The following is a 13,249-nucleotide window of genomic DNA, read 5'->3' as shown; positions in this document are numbered from 1 at the left end:
GAGAGGATGTCGACAATAAAAAGAAAAAAGAAAAAAGAAAAAAAAGGAAGAGAGATTCGTGAAAATGGGGGGGGGGGGAGAAAGGAGAAAATGGGGAGAGATTCGTGAAAATGGTAATTAAGATCCTTGTAAATAGGAAGACACATCCGGGGAAAAAGTAGGAAGATCCTCGAAAATGGGAAGAAAGACCCGGGGGAAAAATATAGGAAAATCCAGGAAAATTGGAAATAAGATTGGGGGGGAGGAAAAAGGGGAAGATTCGGGGGGGGGGGGGAAAATACGGGAAATGGGAAAGAAAGAGCAACACTGGAAAAAGTGCTAATATAAAAATATGATGGACACATCTCAAAATGCACAGTGAGGAAACAAAAGAAAAAAATAAATACACGGAGAATGAAACTGAGGATAAGGAGGAAGAGGAGGAGAAGAAGGAAGGAAGAAGAAGAAGAGGAGGAGACGGAGCAGAAGATTAGGCAAAATCACACCACAAACAGAACCGCAACAACCCATTTACGTTAACCCCTCCTCACCCCCTCCCCTCCCCTTGGGCCCCTTTACAGAGGCAACCAAAAATCCCGAGGTTATGGCCAATGGTAGGGGGGAAGGGGGAGAAGGAAGGGTGAAGGGGAGGGGGAAGATGGAAGAAGGAGAAGGAGGGGGAAGACGGAAGAAAAGGAGGAGGGGGAAGATGGAAGAAGGAGAGGGAGGGGGAAGACGGAAGAATAAGAGGAGGGGGAAGATGGAAGAAGGAGAGGAAGGGTGAAAGGGGGAAGGAGAGAGGGATGACGGAAGAAGGGGAGGGAGGAAAGGGAAGAGGAGGAGGGAGGGAGATAGGGGAGGGGAGGGAGAGAAGAAGAAATGAGGTAGGGGAAGGGGGAGAGGCGAACGGGGGAAGAGAAAGGGGAAAGAAGATGGGGGAGGGGAATCAAAAGCTGTTTGGCCTTCGGAAAAAAAAAATGGTGCTAAAAAAAACGACATAAATTTGAAACTTTGACAAAAAAGGAAGAAAGGAAAGGGGGGGGGAGGGTGAAGAGTGTAGGGGGGAAGGGGGGGGAAGGGTGAACGAATTAATTCCCAACGAAATGACTCTCACCCTAACCCCTCCCCCCCCCCTTTTCTCTCCCTTACCCTTATCAATCCCTAAATACCCAGGGAAATTAAAAGGAGGGAGGGGGGGGGGAACAGCACCCTATATTTCCTCTCTTCCTACCCTCTCCCTTCCCCCCCTCCCCCCTCCCCTTTCCCCTTTCCTCCTCCTTGAAAACTTACATATTGGTGCTTTTAATATATATAATTCTGTTCCATAAATAAACAACTCAGCTCAAAAAAGCATATAGAGCAAAATATAATAACAAGTATCTTAAGATTATAATAATAATAATAATAATAATAATAATAATAATAATAATAATAATAATAACAACAACAATAATAATAATGATATTAACAAAATTAAATCTATAACAATAACAATAAAAACACATTATAGCAAGAAAAATAGAAGCATAGAAGAAAAAAAAAAAACAATAAACCTAAATTGAAAAAAAAAAAAATAAAAAAATAAAACTAAGTTAAAAAAAACACAACAAAAACAAAAACAAAACAAAACAAAACAACCTCTATCGGACTAGTACTCACTTGTTCCTGTTTGCGTGAAAGAGAATCAAAAGCCGATTAACGTTTTGAGGAGAAAGGTGGATCTGAGAGGCGGCCCAAAAAGGTAATCATTGTCCCGGGTTTCTCTCAAGATAAAAAAAAAAAAAAAAACCGCCTTCCTGGCTTGGCTTAAGAGCTGCCTTATATCGTGTGCGTTTCAAGAAGGTCATTATTATTATCACTTTTTTATAATTATTACTTTTTAGTTATATATGTAGGGTTTTTTTCTGTGTGTATACGTGTGTGTGTATACGTGTGTGTGTGTGTGTGTGTGTGTGTGTGTGTGTGTGTGTGTGTGTGTGTGTGTGTGTGTGTGTGTGTGTGTGTGTGTGTGTGTGTGTGTGTAAATTAATAATATCAACAGCTGGCACATCAAGATACATTATCAACTTCACCAAGATCACTTAGAATAATAATAATAATAATAATAATAATAATAATAATAATAATAATAATAAAAATACTTATATGTATTATTAATGACAATAATGAAAATAGCAACCATTTACTCGGTTAGTGAATCATAACAGAACATTATGAAGCAAATTTGGGGATGAGGGGGAGGTGGCTGGTGGAGGTGGGGGGGAGGGAAAAGAGGGGAGGGGAGGGGAGGGGGGAGGGGGAGAGAGGGAGCGGAAAGCACAATCTTATCCATACGAATCGAGTTATAGCTCATTCACGTTCATCAGTCTTCACTTATTGCTCATCCTCAGCTAAAAACAAAATAATAATAATAATATTAGTAATAATAATAATAATAATAAAAGAAGAGAAAAAAAGGTAAGGGGAGGGGGAGGAGGAGGGGGGGGTAGTCTATTGATATCCGCGATTTTATTTTTCTTTACAACAATAAAATGCATTCATTTTCATTTTCTTTCTCGTTCTAATGCTTTTATTCTCTTTCCTTCCCTATTCTTTCTTACTTTCTTTCGCCTCTTCTCTCTCTCTCTTTAAAAAATAAAAATTTCTGTCTCTCTCCCGCTTCTACCCCTTTTTTCCTTCTCCCTCCCCCTCTCCATCTTCCCCCTTCCTCTCTTCCATCCTTCCCTCTCCCCTCATCCACTCCCTTTCCCCTTTCCCTTCATGCGTATCGCCTCCCACCTCTCTCCCTCGCCCGTCTTTTAAACCCTTCCCCTTTCCCCTCGTCTCCCCTTCCCCTTTCCCTCCATGCTTCTCGCCTCCCACCTCTCTCCCTCCCCCTTCTCTTAAACCCTTTCCCTTTCCCCCTCCCTCTTCTCTTAAACCCTTCCCCCCTTCCCCTCCATCTCCCCCTCCCCCTTCTCTTAAATCCTTCCCCCTTCCCCCTCCATCTCCCCTTCTCTTAAACCCTTCCCCCTTTCCCCCTCCCCCTTCCCCTCCATCTCCCCCTCCCCCCACCGAAGGACTGCCTGGCCACGCAAGTGACGACCCGCACGAGCTCGGCGTGACGTAGGGAAGGCGGCGGCGCACCTTCCCTCACGGCCGGCGATAGCGCACCTGCCAATCGCATCAACATATTTTCCCCCTCTTCTTTCTCCTTTCTTCCCTCTCTTCTTCTTCTTTCTTCCCTCTTCTTCTTCTTCTTTCTTCGTTCTTCTTCTTCTTTCTTCCCTCTTCTTCTTATTTCTTCGTTCTTCTCTCTCCTCCTTCTTGTTTCTTCGTTCTTTGCCCTTCTTTTGTTCTTTTTCTTCTTCTTCTTCTTTTCTTGCTTTCTTTTTCTTTCTTTTTTCTCTTCTTTTGTTCTTTTTCTTCTTCTTCTTCTTTTTCTTGGCTTTTCTCTTTTTTCTTTCATTATTCTTTTCATTCTCTCTTTTCTTTCTTTTTATTCTTTCTTCTTTTCTTCGTATTTTTTTCTTTCAAATTTCTCTTTTTGCATTCCCTTCTCTCATCCTTTGCTTCTGTTTCTTCCTTTTTCTTATGTCATCTTTGTGTCCTTCATCTTCATTATTCTTACTTGTTCTCGCTTTCCATCATCTGTTCCATTCATTCTGTTAACACGTTTTTTTTGTTATCTTTTGTTTTTTTTTTTTGTTTGGGGTGGGGGGTGGGGGAGGTGGGGGAGGGTAATACGTGCTGCGGATAAAGTGCAATCAGGAGCGAGGGGACGGGGGGGGGGGGGTGTTTTAGATTATTATATATACACCTTTTTTTTATCTATATTTTTATCTCTTTATTTTATTCTCTTTGTGTCTTTCGTGGATAATGTTTCCTTTGGGTGAGGGTGTAAGGGGTGCTGCCTAGGAATAATGGGGAGATGAGGAAGAGGAGAGGAAAGAGGAGGAAGAGGAGGAGGAAGAGGAGGAAAAGGAGGAGGAGGAGGAGGAGAGGGTGGGGGGGGTAAAGGAGGAGGAGGAGGAGGAGGAGGAGGAGGAGGAGGAGGAGGAGGAGGAGGAGGAGGAGGAGGAAGAGGAGAGGGGGAAGAGGAAGAGGAAGAAGAGGAGGAGAAAGAAGAAGAGGAGGAAAGAGAAGAAACAGAAGAAGAAAGAGAAGAGAAGGAGAAAGAGAACGAAGATAAGGATGAGGAAGGATGGAGGAGGAAGTGAAAAGAGAGTGTGTGTAAATGAAGAGAGAGATGTCAATGGCCAAGAACAGAAGAGAAGGAACACAAAGGAAGAAAAATCGGAAAAAAAGGCAACAGACCGAAGAGAAAGCGACAGAACAACGAGAAAAGAACAGAATAATGTACACAGGAAAATTAAAATGATAAAACGAGAGATGACTCACAAAAAGTAAAAAAAAAAGAAAAAGAAAAAAGAAAAAAGAAAGAAGGAAAGAAAAAAGAAAGAAAATCCGTCTCCGATATAGTTAAACTGATGAGCCAGAAAGTTGTAAAAAAAAAATATATAGATAAAAAAATAAATAAAAGAGAAAGGAAAAAAAAAAGGGTTTACAAGAGGTCGACTCGTGATACCCCCCCCCCCCGTATCTTCCCCAGGTCATGAACACTATCAACCCTCACCCCCCAACCCCCCCTACTTCCCCATGGTCCCCTTTAACAACGATTCGCTAATCACTAAGGTTCCGTTCATTGCAATCTCTCCCTATAACCCACCTCATCACCAAATTCATAACCGTAGCAGTCATTATCATCATTGTTCATCAGACAACAAACGCAAAATTCCCCTCTCACCCATTCCCCTTTATCCTCTCCCCCCCCAACCCCCTGTTCTCCCTTCTCCTCCCCTCCCTCAGTTTCCCACTTCCCTCTTCCCACACTTTCCCTGTTCTCTGCTTCCCTCTTCCTCCCCTTCCCCTGTTGATCACTCCTATCTCCTTCCCTTCCCCTATTCTCCTCCCCCGTTCCCTGCTCCCCTCTCCCTCCCTTCCCCTGTTCTCCGTCCCCTTCCCCCTCTTTTACTCTTCTCCTCTTTCCCCCCTCGTCATCACTCTCATCACACACATGAGTCACCACACGAGGAGGCTGGCAGCAAGTATGTGGCTAGCGTGCGAGCCTCGGCAATGGGGCTTTTATAACGTAATAAAATGACACATCACACATATCGTAAAACGAGTCTTCCCCCTTTCCCCCCGCAAGTAGAACGAGTATGATGTCGCCGCCGCTTGTTTACCCGAATGAACGCGCGGAAATAAATAAAACTAGGAAGGTACGAGGTAAAGGGGCGAACAGGGAGGGAGAGACAAAATAACAAATAATAAAATCGGAATTAAAGAACAATGCTAAAGAGGAATTAGAATACGGTAAATGGAAATCACAATGAAGAATTTCGAGAGATGGCCGCGTTAAACGAAACTAGAATAGGCCATATTGAAGACGTGCTCATTTGCCTCCCAAAAAAGGATGCAAGAATTTACCGAAAGGATTCATTACCTGATGTACGAGACAACGCTATCGTTTATAATCAAAGTAACTGATAGAAGAGAATGAGCAGGAGAGAAAGTGCGATAAGGAGCGATTTCAGAGTGGAAGAAATGTGAAGAGAAGACAGACAGAGAGAGAGAGAGAGAGAGAGAGAGAGAGAGGAGATAGAAAACGACAAAGAAACATACAGGAAACAAACGAGAGAGGAAGAAGATGAGAAAAAAGGGAAACAAACGAGAGAGGAAGAAGATGAGAAAAAGGGAAACAAACGAGAGAGAAAGAAGACGAGAAAAAAAGGAAAAACAAAGAGAAAGAAATTCGACACAGAGAGAGTCCGACCAGCGCTATCTCCGACGCGTCAATTCACGCCGCGAGGGGGACACACACACAACACGCGCTAAATATTCATAGTTCGCCGATGATTAAATGAGAACATCAATAGTTGAGAGGCAGACGGGCATAAATCGCGCGCGGTGCGCGGCGGAGCGGCGTCGGCAGGCATGCAAAAACTCGCCGTAAGAAGAGCGGCGGATGGCCGAATATGACGGCGCGACCGACGTGACCGGACGGGAAGACACGTCCGCCGCCGGGGAGAGGCGGAGAAGGAAGGGAGAAAGGGAAGAAAAGGAATGAGAAAGGAATGGAAGGGAAGAAAAGGAATGAAAATGGAATGAGAAAAGGAAAGAAAGGGAATGGAATGGAAAGGAATGGAATGGAAGGGAAGAGTAGTGAAGAGAAGGGAAAGTAAGGAAGGAAGAAGGAAGGAAAGGAAGGGGAAGGAGGAGAGGAAAATAAGGAAGGAAGGAAGGAAGGAAGGAAGGAGAGGGGAGGGAGGGGGAGGGGAGGGAAAATAAGAGAAAGGAAGGAAGGAAGGAAGGAAGAGGATGGAAGGAGTGGGGAGGGAGGGGGAGGGGAGGGAAAATAAGAGAAAGGAAGGAAAGAGAAGGAAAGGGAGGGTGGAGACAAGGAAAGAGATAAAGAGGAGATAAAGGAGGAAGAGGGAAAAGGAAGATGGGAGACAGAAAGAAGGGGAGAGGAAGGAAAGATGGAGGATTAGGGAGGAGGAGGAGGAAGAAGAGGAGGAGGAGAAGAAGAGGAGGAGGGAGAGCAAGTAGTAGTAGTATTAACAGTAGGAGGATGAGGAGGAGAGGGAGGAAGAGGTGCAGTAGTAGGAGGAAGAAGAGGAAAGAAGGGAGAGAATGAAGGATAGAAAACAAGAGAGAGAGAGAGAAAAAAAAAAGATTTTACGGCAGCGATCGTATAATGGGGGTAAAGACATCTCCCAAGCGACTATAAAAGGGGGGGAGGGGGGAGGGGGAGGCAAATTCATCACAGGGCCTCCGCGGATCCTTCAACTTTAAGGGCGATCACAATATATTCTCTAATTAGTGTGATCTAAGCGTTATCCCTTACCTTCCTTCCCTCCAGTGCCTTTGACCCTCCCTCGTTTCCCCTTAATTCCCCCGTCAAAACATCCTTTTCTTCCTTAAATCGCCTCCTCCCCTTCCCCTTCCCCTTAGTTCGTTTGGTCGTCCTTCCTCTTCCTTTTGCTTTGCCCCCTTTTGAAAAACCTCCCTTCCTCCTCCTTCTTCCCCTTTCCCTTCACCTCTTCATCGTCCCTCCCCTTCCCCTCCACTTTCCTTTGCCCCTTCTTATCTTTCCCTTTCTCCCTTTTCTCTTCTCATCCCATTCTCTCCCTTTGGTCATCCTGCGCCTCCCTCTCCCTTCCCCCTTTTGATCCCTATCCCTTTCCCTCGCCACCTTTTGATCGTCCCTCTCCTTCCCTTACCCCCTACCGATCTCCTCCCCTTCCCTTGACCCCCCTTTGATCCCCTCCCCTTCCCTTGACTCCCCCTTCTTTGGTCCCCTCCCCCCGCCTACCCCCACTCGTTGAAGGTGGTCGCGGGTCGGCCAGAAATGCCCCCGCGCGCGTATCTGCCACAGCCGCCGGCGATGATATCCTTTGAAGTGACGCTAACACAAAACACACAGTAAAATGAGATCCTTACAGGGGTGGTCTTGTTCCCTTTGTGGTGTCCCGCCCTACCCGCCCTCCCCCCATCATTCCCACCCCCTCTGCCCTCCCCCGCCCTCCCTGCCTACGCCCCGCCCGACCTAGCTCTCTCCCCGCCCCCAGCCTCCCTCTCACACCCTCCCTCTCCCCTTCGATCCCCGCCACGTTGCACACGCATAAACGCACACACACAGGTCCACGCAAACGCCATCCGTGCGTAAGCTGGCATGCATCCGTGCTTGCATTTACAATCACACCGCATATAACTATTCTCTACATTAACAAGTCCTCCCGCCCACACACATGCAAACGCAATTACCTCTTACACACAGCTACACGCACCTCGCTCCCTCCCTCTAACTCCTCCCTCCCCTTTCCCTCCCCTTTGCTCCCTTCCGACGCAGAATTAGTATGAGCGACACCCAGGCAAAGGCGAGATAGGTTTCAGTCCGAGGATCTGTTCCTTGCTGTCTGTCTGTGCCTGTCTGTGTGTCTGTCTGTGTCTGTCTGTTGCTTGCTTGCTTGCTTGCTTGCTTGCCTGCCTGTCTGTCTGTGTCTTTCGGTCGTTCCATCGTTATCCGCCCCCACGCCACCCGCCACGAAAAAAAAAAAAAAAACTTGCATACATAGTTCTTCACAAACGCACGTAAACAAAGACGCGATGCTATGTCTGCTCCGTCTTTTATGAAAACGATCCCTTGTCATCTCTACAGTAATATCCTGCCTCTGTTCTTCCTCTTCCTCTCCTCCCTATTCTCTCCTCTTCATTCTACTCTTTTCTTCTCTCTCTTCTTCGTCCTCCTCTCCTCTCTCTTATTTTCTTCTCTCTCCTCCTCCCCTCCCTCCTCCTTCTTCCTCTTCCCTATCCGTTCCCCTCCTCCTCTCCCTCCCTCCCTCCCCCTCCTCCTCCTTCTCCGTACTGTTCCCAGCAAATAACTTACTTCCAAGTGATGTAGAGAACAGAGCCCCCTCTAGTCAGTCAGTCTAGCCAGAGAGATCTTCGATCTTACGAGTCAGCTAGACCGATCACTGCGCGAGTCACGGATGCGCAGGCGGAGGTGGGCAAAAGGCCGACCGGATTTGAGAGGAGATAAGACGAAAAAGAAGGATAGAGACAAAAAAGAAAAGAGAAGGTAAACTGCCAAGGAGGGTGAAGGATGAGGGAGAAGGAGGAGAGAGGAGGAGAGAGAGAGAGAGAGAGAGAGAGAGAGAGAGAGAGAGAGAGAGAGAGAGAGAGAGAGAGAGAGAGAGAGAGAGAGAGAGAGAGAGAGAGAGAGAGGAGAAGCGATGGGGGAGGGGGGGAACTATACTAATAAAATACCCATACAAAAAAAAGGCCTAATTTGAATAACAACTATAATACAAACACCCAACAACCAGACCCGTACAACCAAAGCGGAACCACTCCCACAAAACAAACAAAAAACAAGCAATATACACCCATCAAAAAGTCCCAATAAATAACACAAAACAAATAATACAAAAAAATAAAAAAAATCTCTAATAATAATAACATCACGAGAACTTTGAGCGACCGTCCTTCTCCTAATCACCCGGGCGCTTATAACCCGTCCAGCCCCATTAACTCAGGGTTAAGTAATAGTACAGGAAGGTGGCATTGGTCGGGGGTAAAGGGGAGGGTGAAGGAAATGGGGGGAAAAGGGTGGAGGAAACGGGAGGGAGGGTGGGGGGGGACGGGTTAGAGTAGATGGCGAGAGGAAAAGAGCAATGAGGAGAGACGGGGAGGGGAGGAGGGTGAGGAGGGATGGAGAAGGGAACAGCAAGTGATTTAAGTCCATCAAACTCTCCTTCAGCCTTTTCCCCTTTCCCCTCCCCCCCCCCTTCCCCTTTCCCCGATGCTTCCCTTTCAACGGCCCGGATGGAAATAAGACTCTTCAGACCCCTTATTTCCCTGGATGACATTGAGGGAAGCGCGGGGGGAGGGAGGTGCGTGGTGGAGCGGAGGGGAAGGTGAAAGGGAAATGAGGGAAGGGGAGGGAGGGGAAGAGAAAGGAAGGAAGGGGAAGGGAGGGGAAGGGAGAGAGGAAGGCGTATGTGTGGGGGGGTGGCATCAAGGGATATGTGAAAGGGGATGGGGGAGGAAGGGAGGTGGAGGAAGAACTGAGGGGAAAGGAGCGAGGAAGGCGTACGAGGAGAGGGGGGGGGTAAAGGATAGGCAGGGAGGGGAGGAGGCGTATGTAGGAGACGAGGAGGAAGGAAGGAAGTGGTGCAGAAGGCAATACAGGTAATGGCACATTCTCGACGTCTTTGAACTGCGCTGTTAACGCCTGGTTGGCACTCCTGACTCCCCGCCGCCTGCGCCCATTACAGCCTCCTCCCTCGCTCGCTGCTGGCACCCCGCTTCTCCTCCAGGCTCATCTCCGAATGGCTACGTGCTTGAAATTGCTCCAAAGCATCCTGAAACCTCTTTTCTATCCCCCTATTTGACTCTTCGCTTCGGGGTATTTCGATGAAAAGACGGCAAGTAAAGCGGAGATAAAAAAAAAAAAGACTGAGAAGAAAAAAAAAAAATTCGAGAGCGCGTGTGTGTAAGCGCGCTTGTATACCTGCGCTCCCTTCCGGACGCGAGAGAAAAAATATCCGCCCATAGGTACAATAAATAAAGATAAACTGCGAGATAGCCGCTTCCCGAACCATCAGGGGGACACACAATACATTACAATTTGAGAAAAAGTACTCCCACTTTACATAAACATAAATAAACGTTTGCCCGCCATTACCCTGGTCTTGGCCGCAAGGCTGCCAGGTGCTTCGCCCGCTCGCGTCTGATGACTTTTAAAACTTGCAAAGCAGCGTCGGGAAGATGGCATATGCCCAACATTATTTTAACGACGGTCTTGAGGAGTGTAAAGTCATTAGCATGTCCTACTATTCTATTAACGATTAATTATTACGTTCCGCGAAATAATTACAATTCTCTTCGCGTCCTCCTTTCTCTCTCCTTTCCAATAAAAATCGACACCAGTACTCGTAAATAAATGCAAGAATTAGGAGGGAGATTCTCCCCTGATACGAAGCGGGTCACAAAAGGCATTTAATTTGGAAATAACGATTCTCTCTTTTCGTCTCTCTCTCTCTCTCTCTCTCTCTCTCTCTCTCTCTCTCTCTCTCTCTCTCTCTCTCTCTCTCTCTCTCTCTCTCTCTCTCTTCTTTTTTCCTAAAAATGAAGAAAGAGAGCGGGTTGGCTGCACGGAAGCTCTGTGCGACCAAAGCCTACATTTTCCCCATAAATAAAACATCACCAATAGATAGGAGGTCTCTACCCGGCAGCCATGCTAGGCCTTATTTACATGGTGGGCTTTATTTATTCTCTCTCTCTCTCTCTGTCTCTCTCTCTCTCTCTCTCTCTCTCTCTCTCTCTCTCTCTCTCTCTCTCTCTCTCTCTCTCAATTCTTCCCCAGACACAAAAGCTTGAAATGATCACACGTTGACAGCCTGCAACTGCATGTTAAGCGCCGGCAGATTCATGTGTCACACTGGAATGAAGTGATGTCATACGCGTATGCATTCGCAAGCAGAATCCAACACAAAATAAGCAGTAAAAATATAACATATGGATATAATCACAAAAATATAAAACAGTCTACAATAATCAATATGCATATGGTGCATATGTGCGTATGTATGTATGTATGTGTGTGTGTGTGATATATATATATAATATATAATATATATATATATATATATATATATATATATATATATATATATATATATATATATATATATATACACACACATACATACATACACACACATCAAAACAACAAAAAAACACACGAAATCACAAATAAGACACACAAACACACAAAGGGCGAGGTGCAAGCGACACGCGGAGGCGCCAGGGAGAGGCGGCGGGACCCCAGTTGAGGAAACCAAGGGAAGCTTCGAGAGGAGAGAGTGGCAGCGCCTTGTTAGTTCACTCGGAGGCCACACTACACAGGGAGAGGAGTGAGGGAGAAGGTGGCGAGGGGGAGGAGTGAGGGAGAAGGTGGCGAGGGGGAGGAGTGAGGGAGAAGGTGGAGAGGGGGAGGAGTGAGGGAGAAGGTGGCGAGGGGGAGGAGTGAGAGGAAAAGGTGGCGAGGGAGAAGGTGGCGAGGGGGAGGAGTGAGGGAGAAGGTGGTGAGGGAGAGGAGTGAGGGAGAAGGTGGCGAGGGGGAGGAGTGAGGGAGAAGGTGGCGAGGGGGAGGAGTGAGGGAGAAGGTGGCGAGGGGGAGTGAGGGAGAAGGAGGTGGCGATGGGGGGGGCGTGAGAGAGATGGAGAGAGGGAGGAGGGAGGGAGAAGGTGACGAGGGGGGAGGAGTAAGGGAGAAGGAGGTGGCGAGGGGGAGGCGTGAGAGAGATGGAGAGAGGGAGGAGGTGGCGAGGGGGATGAGTCAGGTAGAAGGAGAAGGTGGAGAGGGAGAGGAGTGAGGGAGATGGTGGCGAAGGGGAAGGGACGCCGAAGGAATTGGGGAAGGAGGAAGAGGATGGGGAGAAAGAAAGAAAGAGAGAGAGAGAGGGAGAGAGAGAGAGAGAGAGAGAGAGAGAGAGAGAGAGAGAGAGAGAGAGAGGGAGAGAGAGAGAGATAGAGAGAGCAGTGTAAGCAGATAAGGATAAGGATAAAGAGGAACAACAGTAAAGATGGGAAGAGCAAAGGAATAACAAAATCATAAAAAAAAACGAAAAAAAAAAAACGAAAAAAAAACGAAAAAAAAAAAAAAAATCCAAAAGCGAAGAAATGCAAGATATAGACAAAACAAAAAGAAGAATAGGGAAAACCAAAAGGACAGAAAAGGAGGATGAAAATGACGAAAAAAGAGGAAAAAAAGAGAGAAAAAGACTAAGAGAAAATATGGGTCCGAGGAACAGCATGGACGCAGCATGAGCATCAGCAATGAGGAGTGCGGGGGAGGGGAGGGGGGTCAAGGTGGAGGAGGAGGAGGAGGAAAGGAGGAGGAGGAGGAAAGGAGGAGGAGGAGGAAAGGAGGAGGAGGTGGAGGAGGAGGAGGAGAGGAGGAAGAGGAGGAGGAGGAGGAGGAAAAGGAGGAGGAGGTGGTGGTGGAGGAGGAAGAGAAGGAGGTTAAAAAAGATATACAAAGGAAAAGGAGGAGAAAGGAGGAGGAGGGAAAAGGAATAGGAGGAGAATGAGGATTAAAGAAAAGGAAATGCAAAGGAAAAAAAAGAAAAGAAAAAAAAAAAGGAAAAAAGGAGGTGGAAGGAAAAGGGGAAAAAAGGGGGAAAAAAGGGGGGAACAGACGGGCAAAAAGGAATAAAAAAAAAAGGGGGGGGGGGGAAAGGGAAAAAGGAGGATTAGGAAGAGCAGGAGGAGCAGCGGAGGAACTTACAACTGGTATGGTGCCGGGGACGACGGGCGTGCCTGGGCTGAGGCCCTGAATCTGAGTCATGATGGCATTCTTGAGAGCCAGGTGGTTCCTGCCGTTGATGAGCAGCTGGTCCTTGAGATGCTGCGGAGGGTGGAAGTACTTGCAGGGTGGCTTCTCGCGGTTACATCGACCCTGAGGAGGAGGAGGAGAAAGGGCGTTAGGGGGGAATCGCGTGACAGGGACAATAAATATAAATGTAAACACCGGCACTCTCCGTGGAAAGGAACTGGGGACCCTACCACGTACTCACTCCAAGAGCATCACAACATGAAAAAAAACTACAATTAAGTATCATGCTGTGACCACGGCGGCTCAGACATGAACCTACCGTTAAAAGAAGAAGAAACATATGCTATGGTGAGATAGTATATGGTTGAGGATTGATATGTATAA

The 13,249-nt window shown here is 47.0% G+C and overlaps 1 protein-coding gene across 10 annotated transcripts in view; it reads right to left on the bottom strand.

Annotated features, from left to right (window-relative positions):
• The window catches only part of LOC119580856 (muscleblind-like protein 1), a 126,219-nt gene extending 113,205 nt beyond the window's left edge, over positions 1-13,014 (bottom strand). For 5 of the 10 annotated variants that reach the window (XM_037929028.1, XM_037929018.1, XM_037929019.1 and 2 more), the window contains exons 1-2: positions 12,818-13,014; positions 1,639-1,644 (exon numbers count right to left, since the gene is read on the bottom strand). In XM_037929028.1, the coding sequence (XP_037784956.1) occupies positions 1,639-1,644; positions 12,818-12,877 (66 nt within the window). In that variant the 5' untranslated portion in view covers positions 12,878-13,014. The remainder of the gene's footprint in view (positions 1-1,638; positions 1,645-12,817) is intronic. The other 5 variants (XM_037929022.1, XM_037929023.1, XM_037929024.1 and 2 more) reach the window with 1 other exon arrangement.
• Between the last annotated feature and the right edge of the window lie 235 nt (positions 13,015-13,249).

This window comes from Penaeus monodon, chromosome 14, assembly GCF_015228065.2.
Source record: "Penaeus monodon isolate SGIC_2016 chromosome 14, NSTDA_Pmon_1, whole genome shotgun sequence".
NCBI classification, from domain to species: domain Eukaryota; kingdom Metazoa; phylum Arthropoda; class Malacostraca; order Decapoda; family Penaeidae; genus Penaeus; species Penaeus monodon.
The sequence above is the reverse complement of the archived record's forward strand: the minus strand, read 5'-3'. Positions and strand labels throughout refer to the sequence as shown.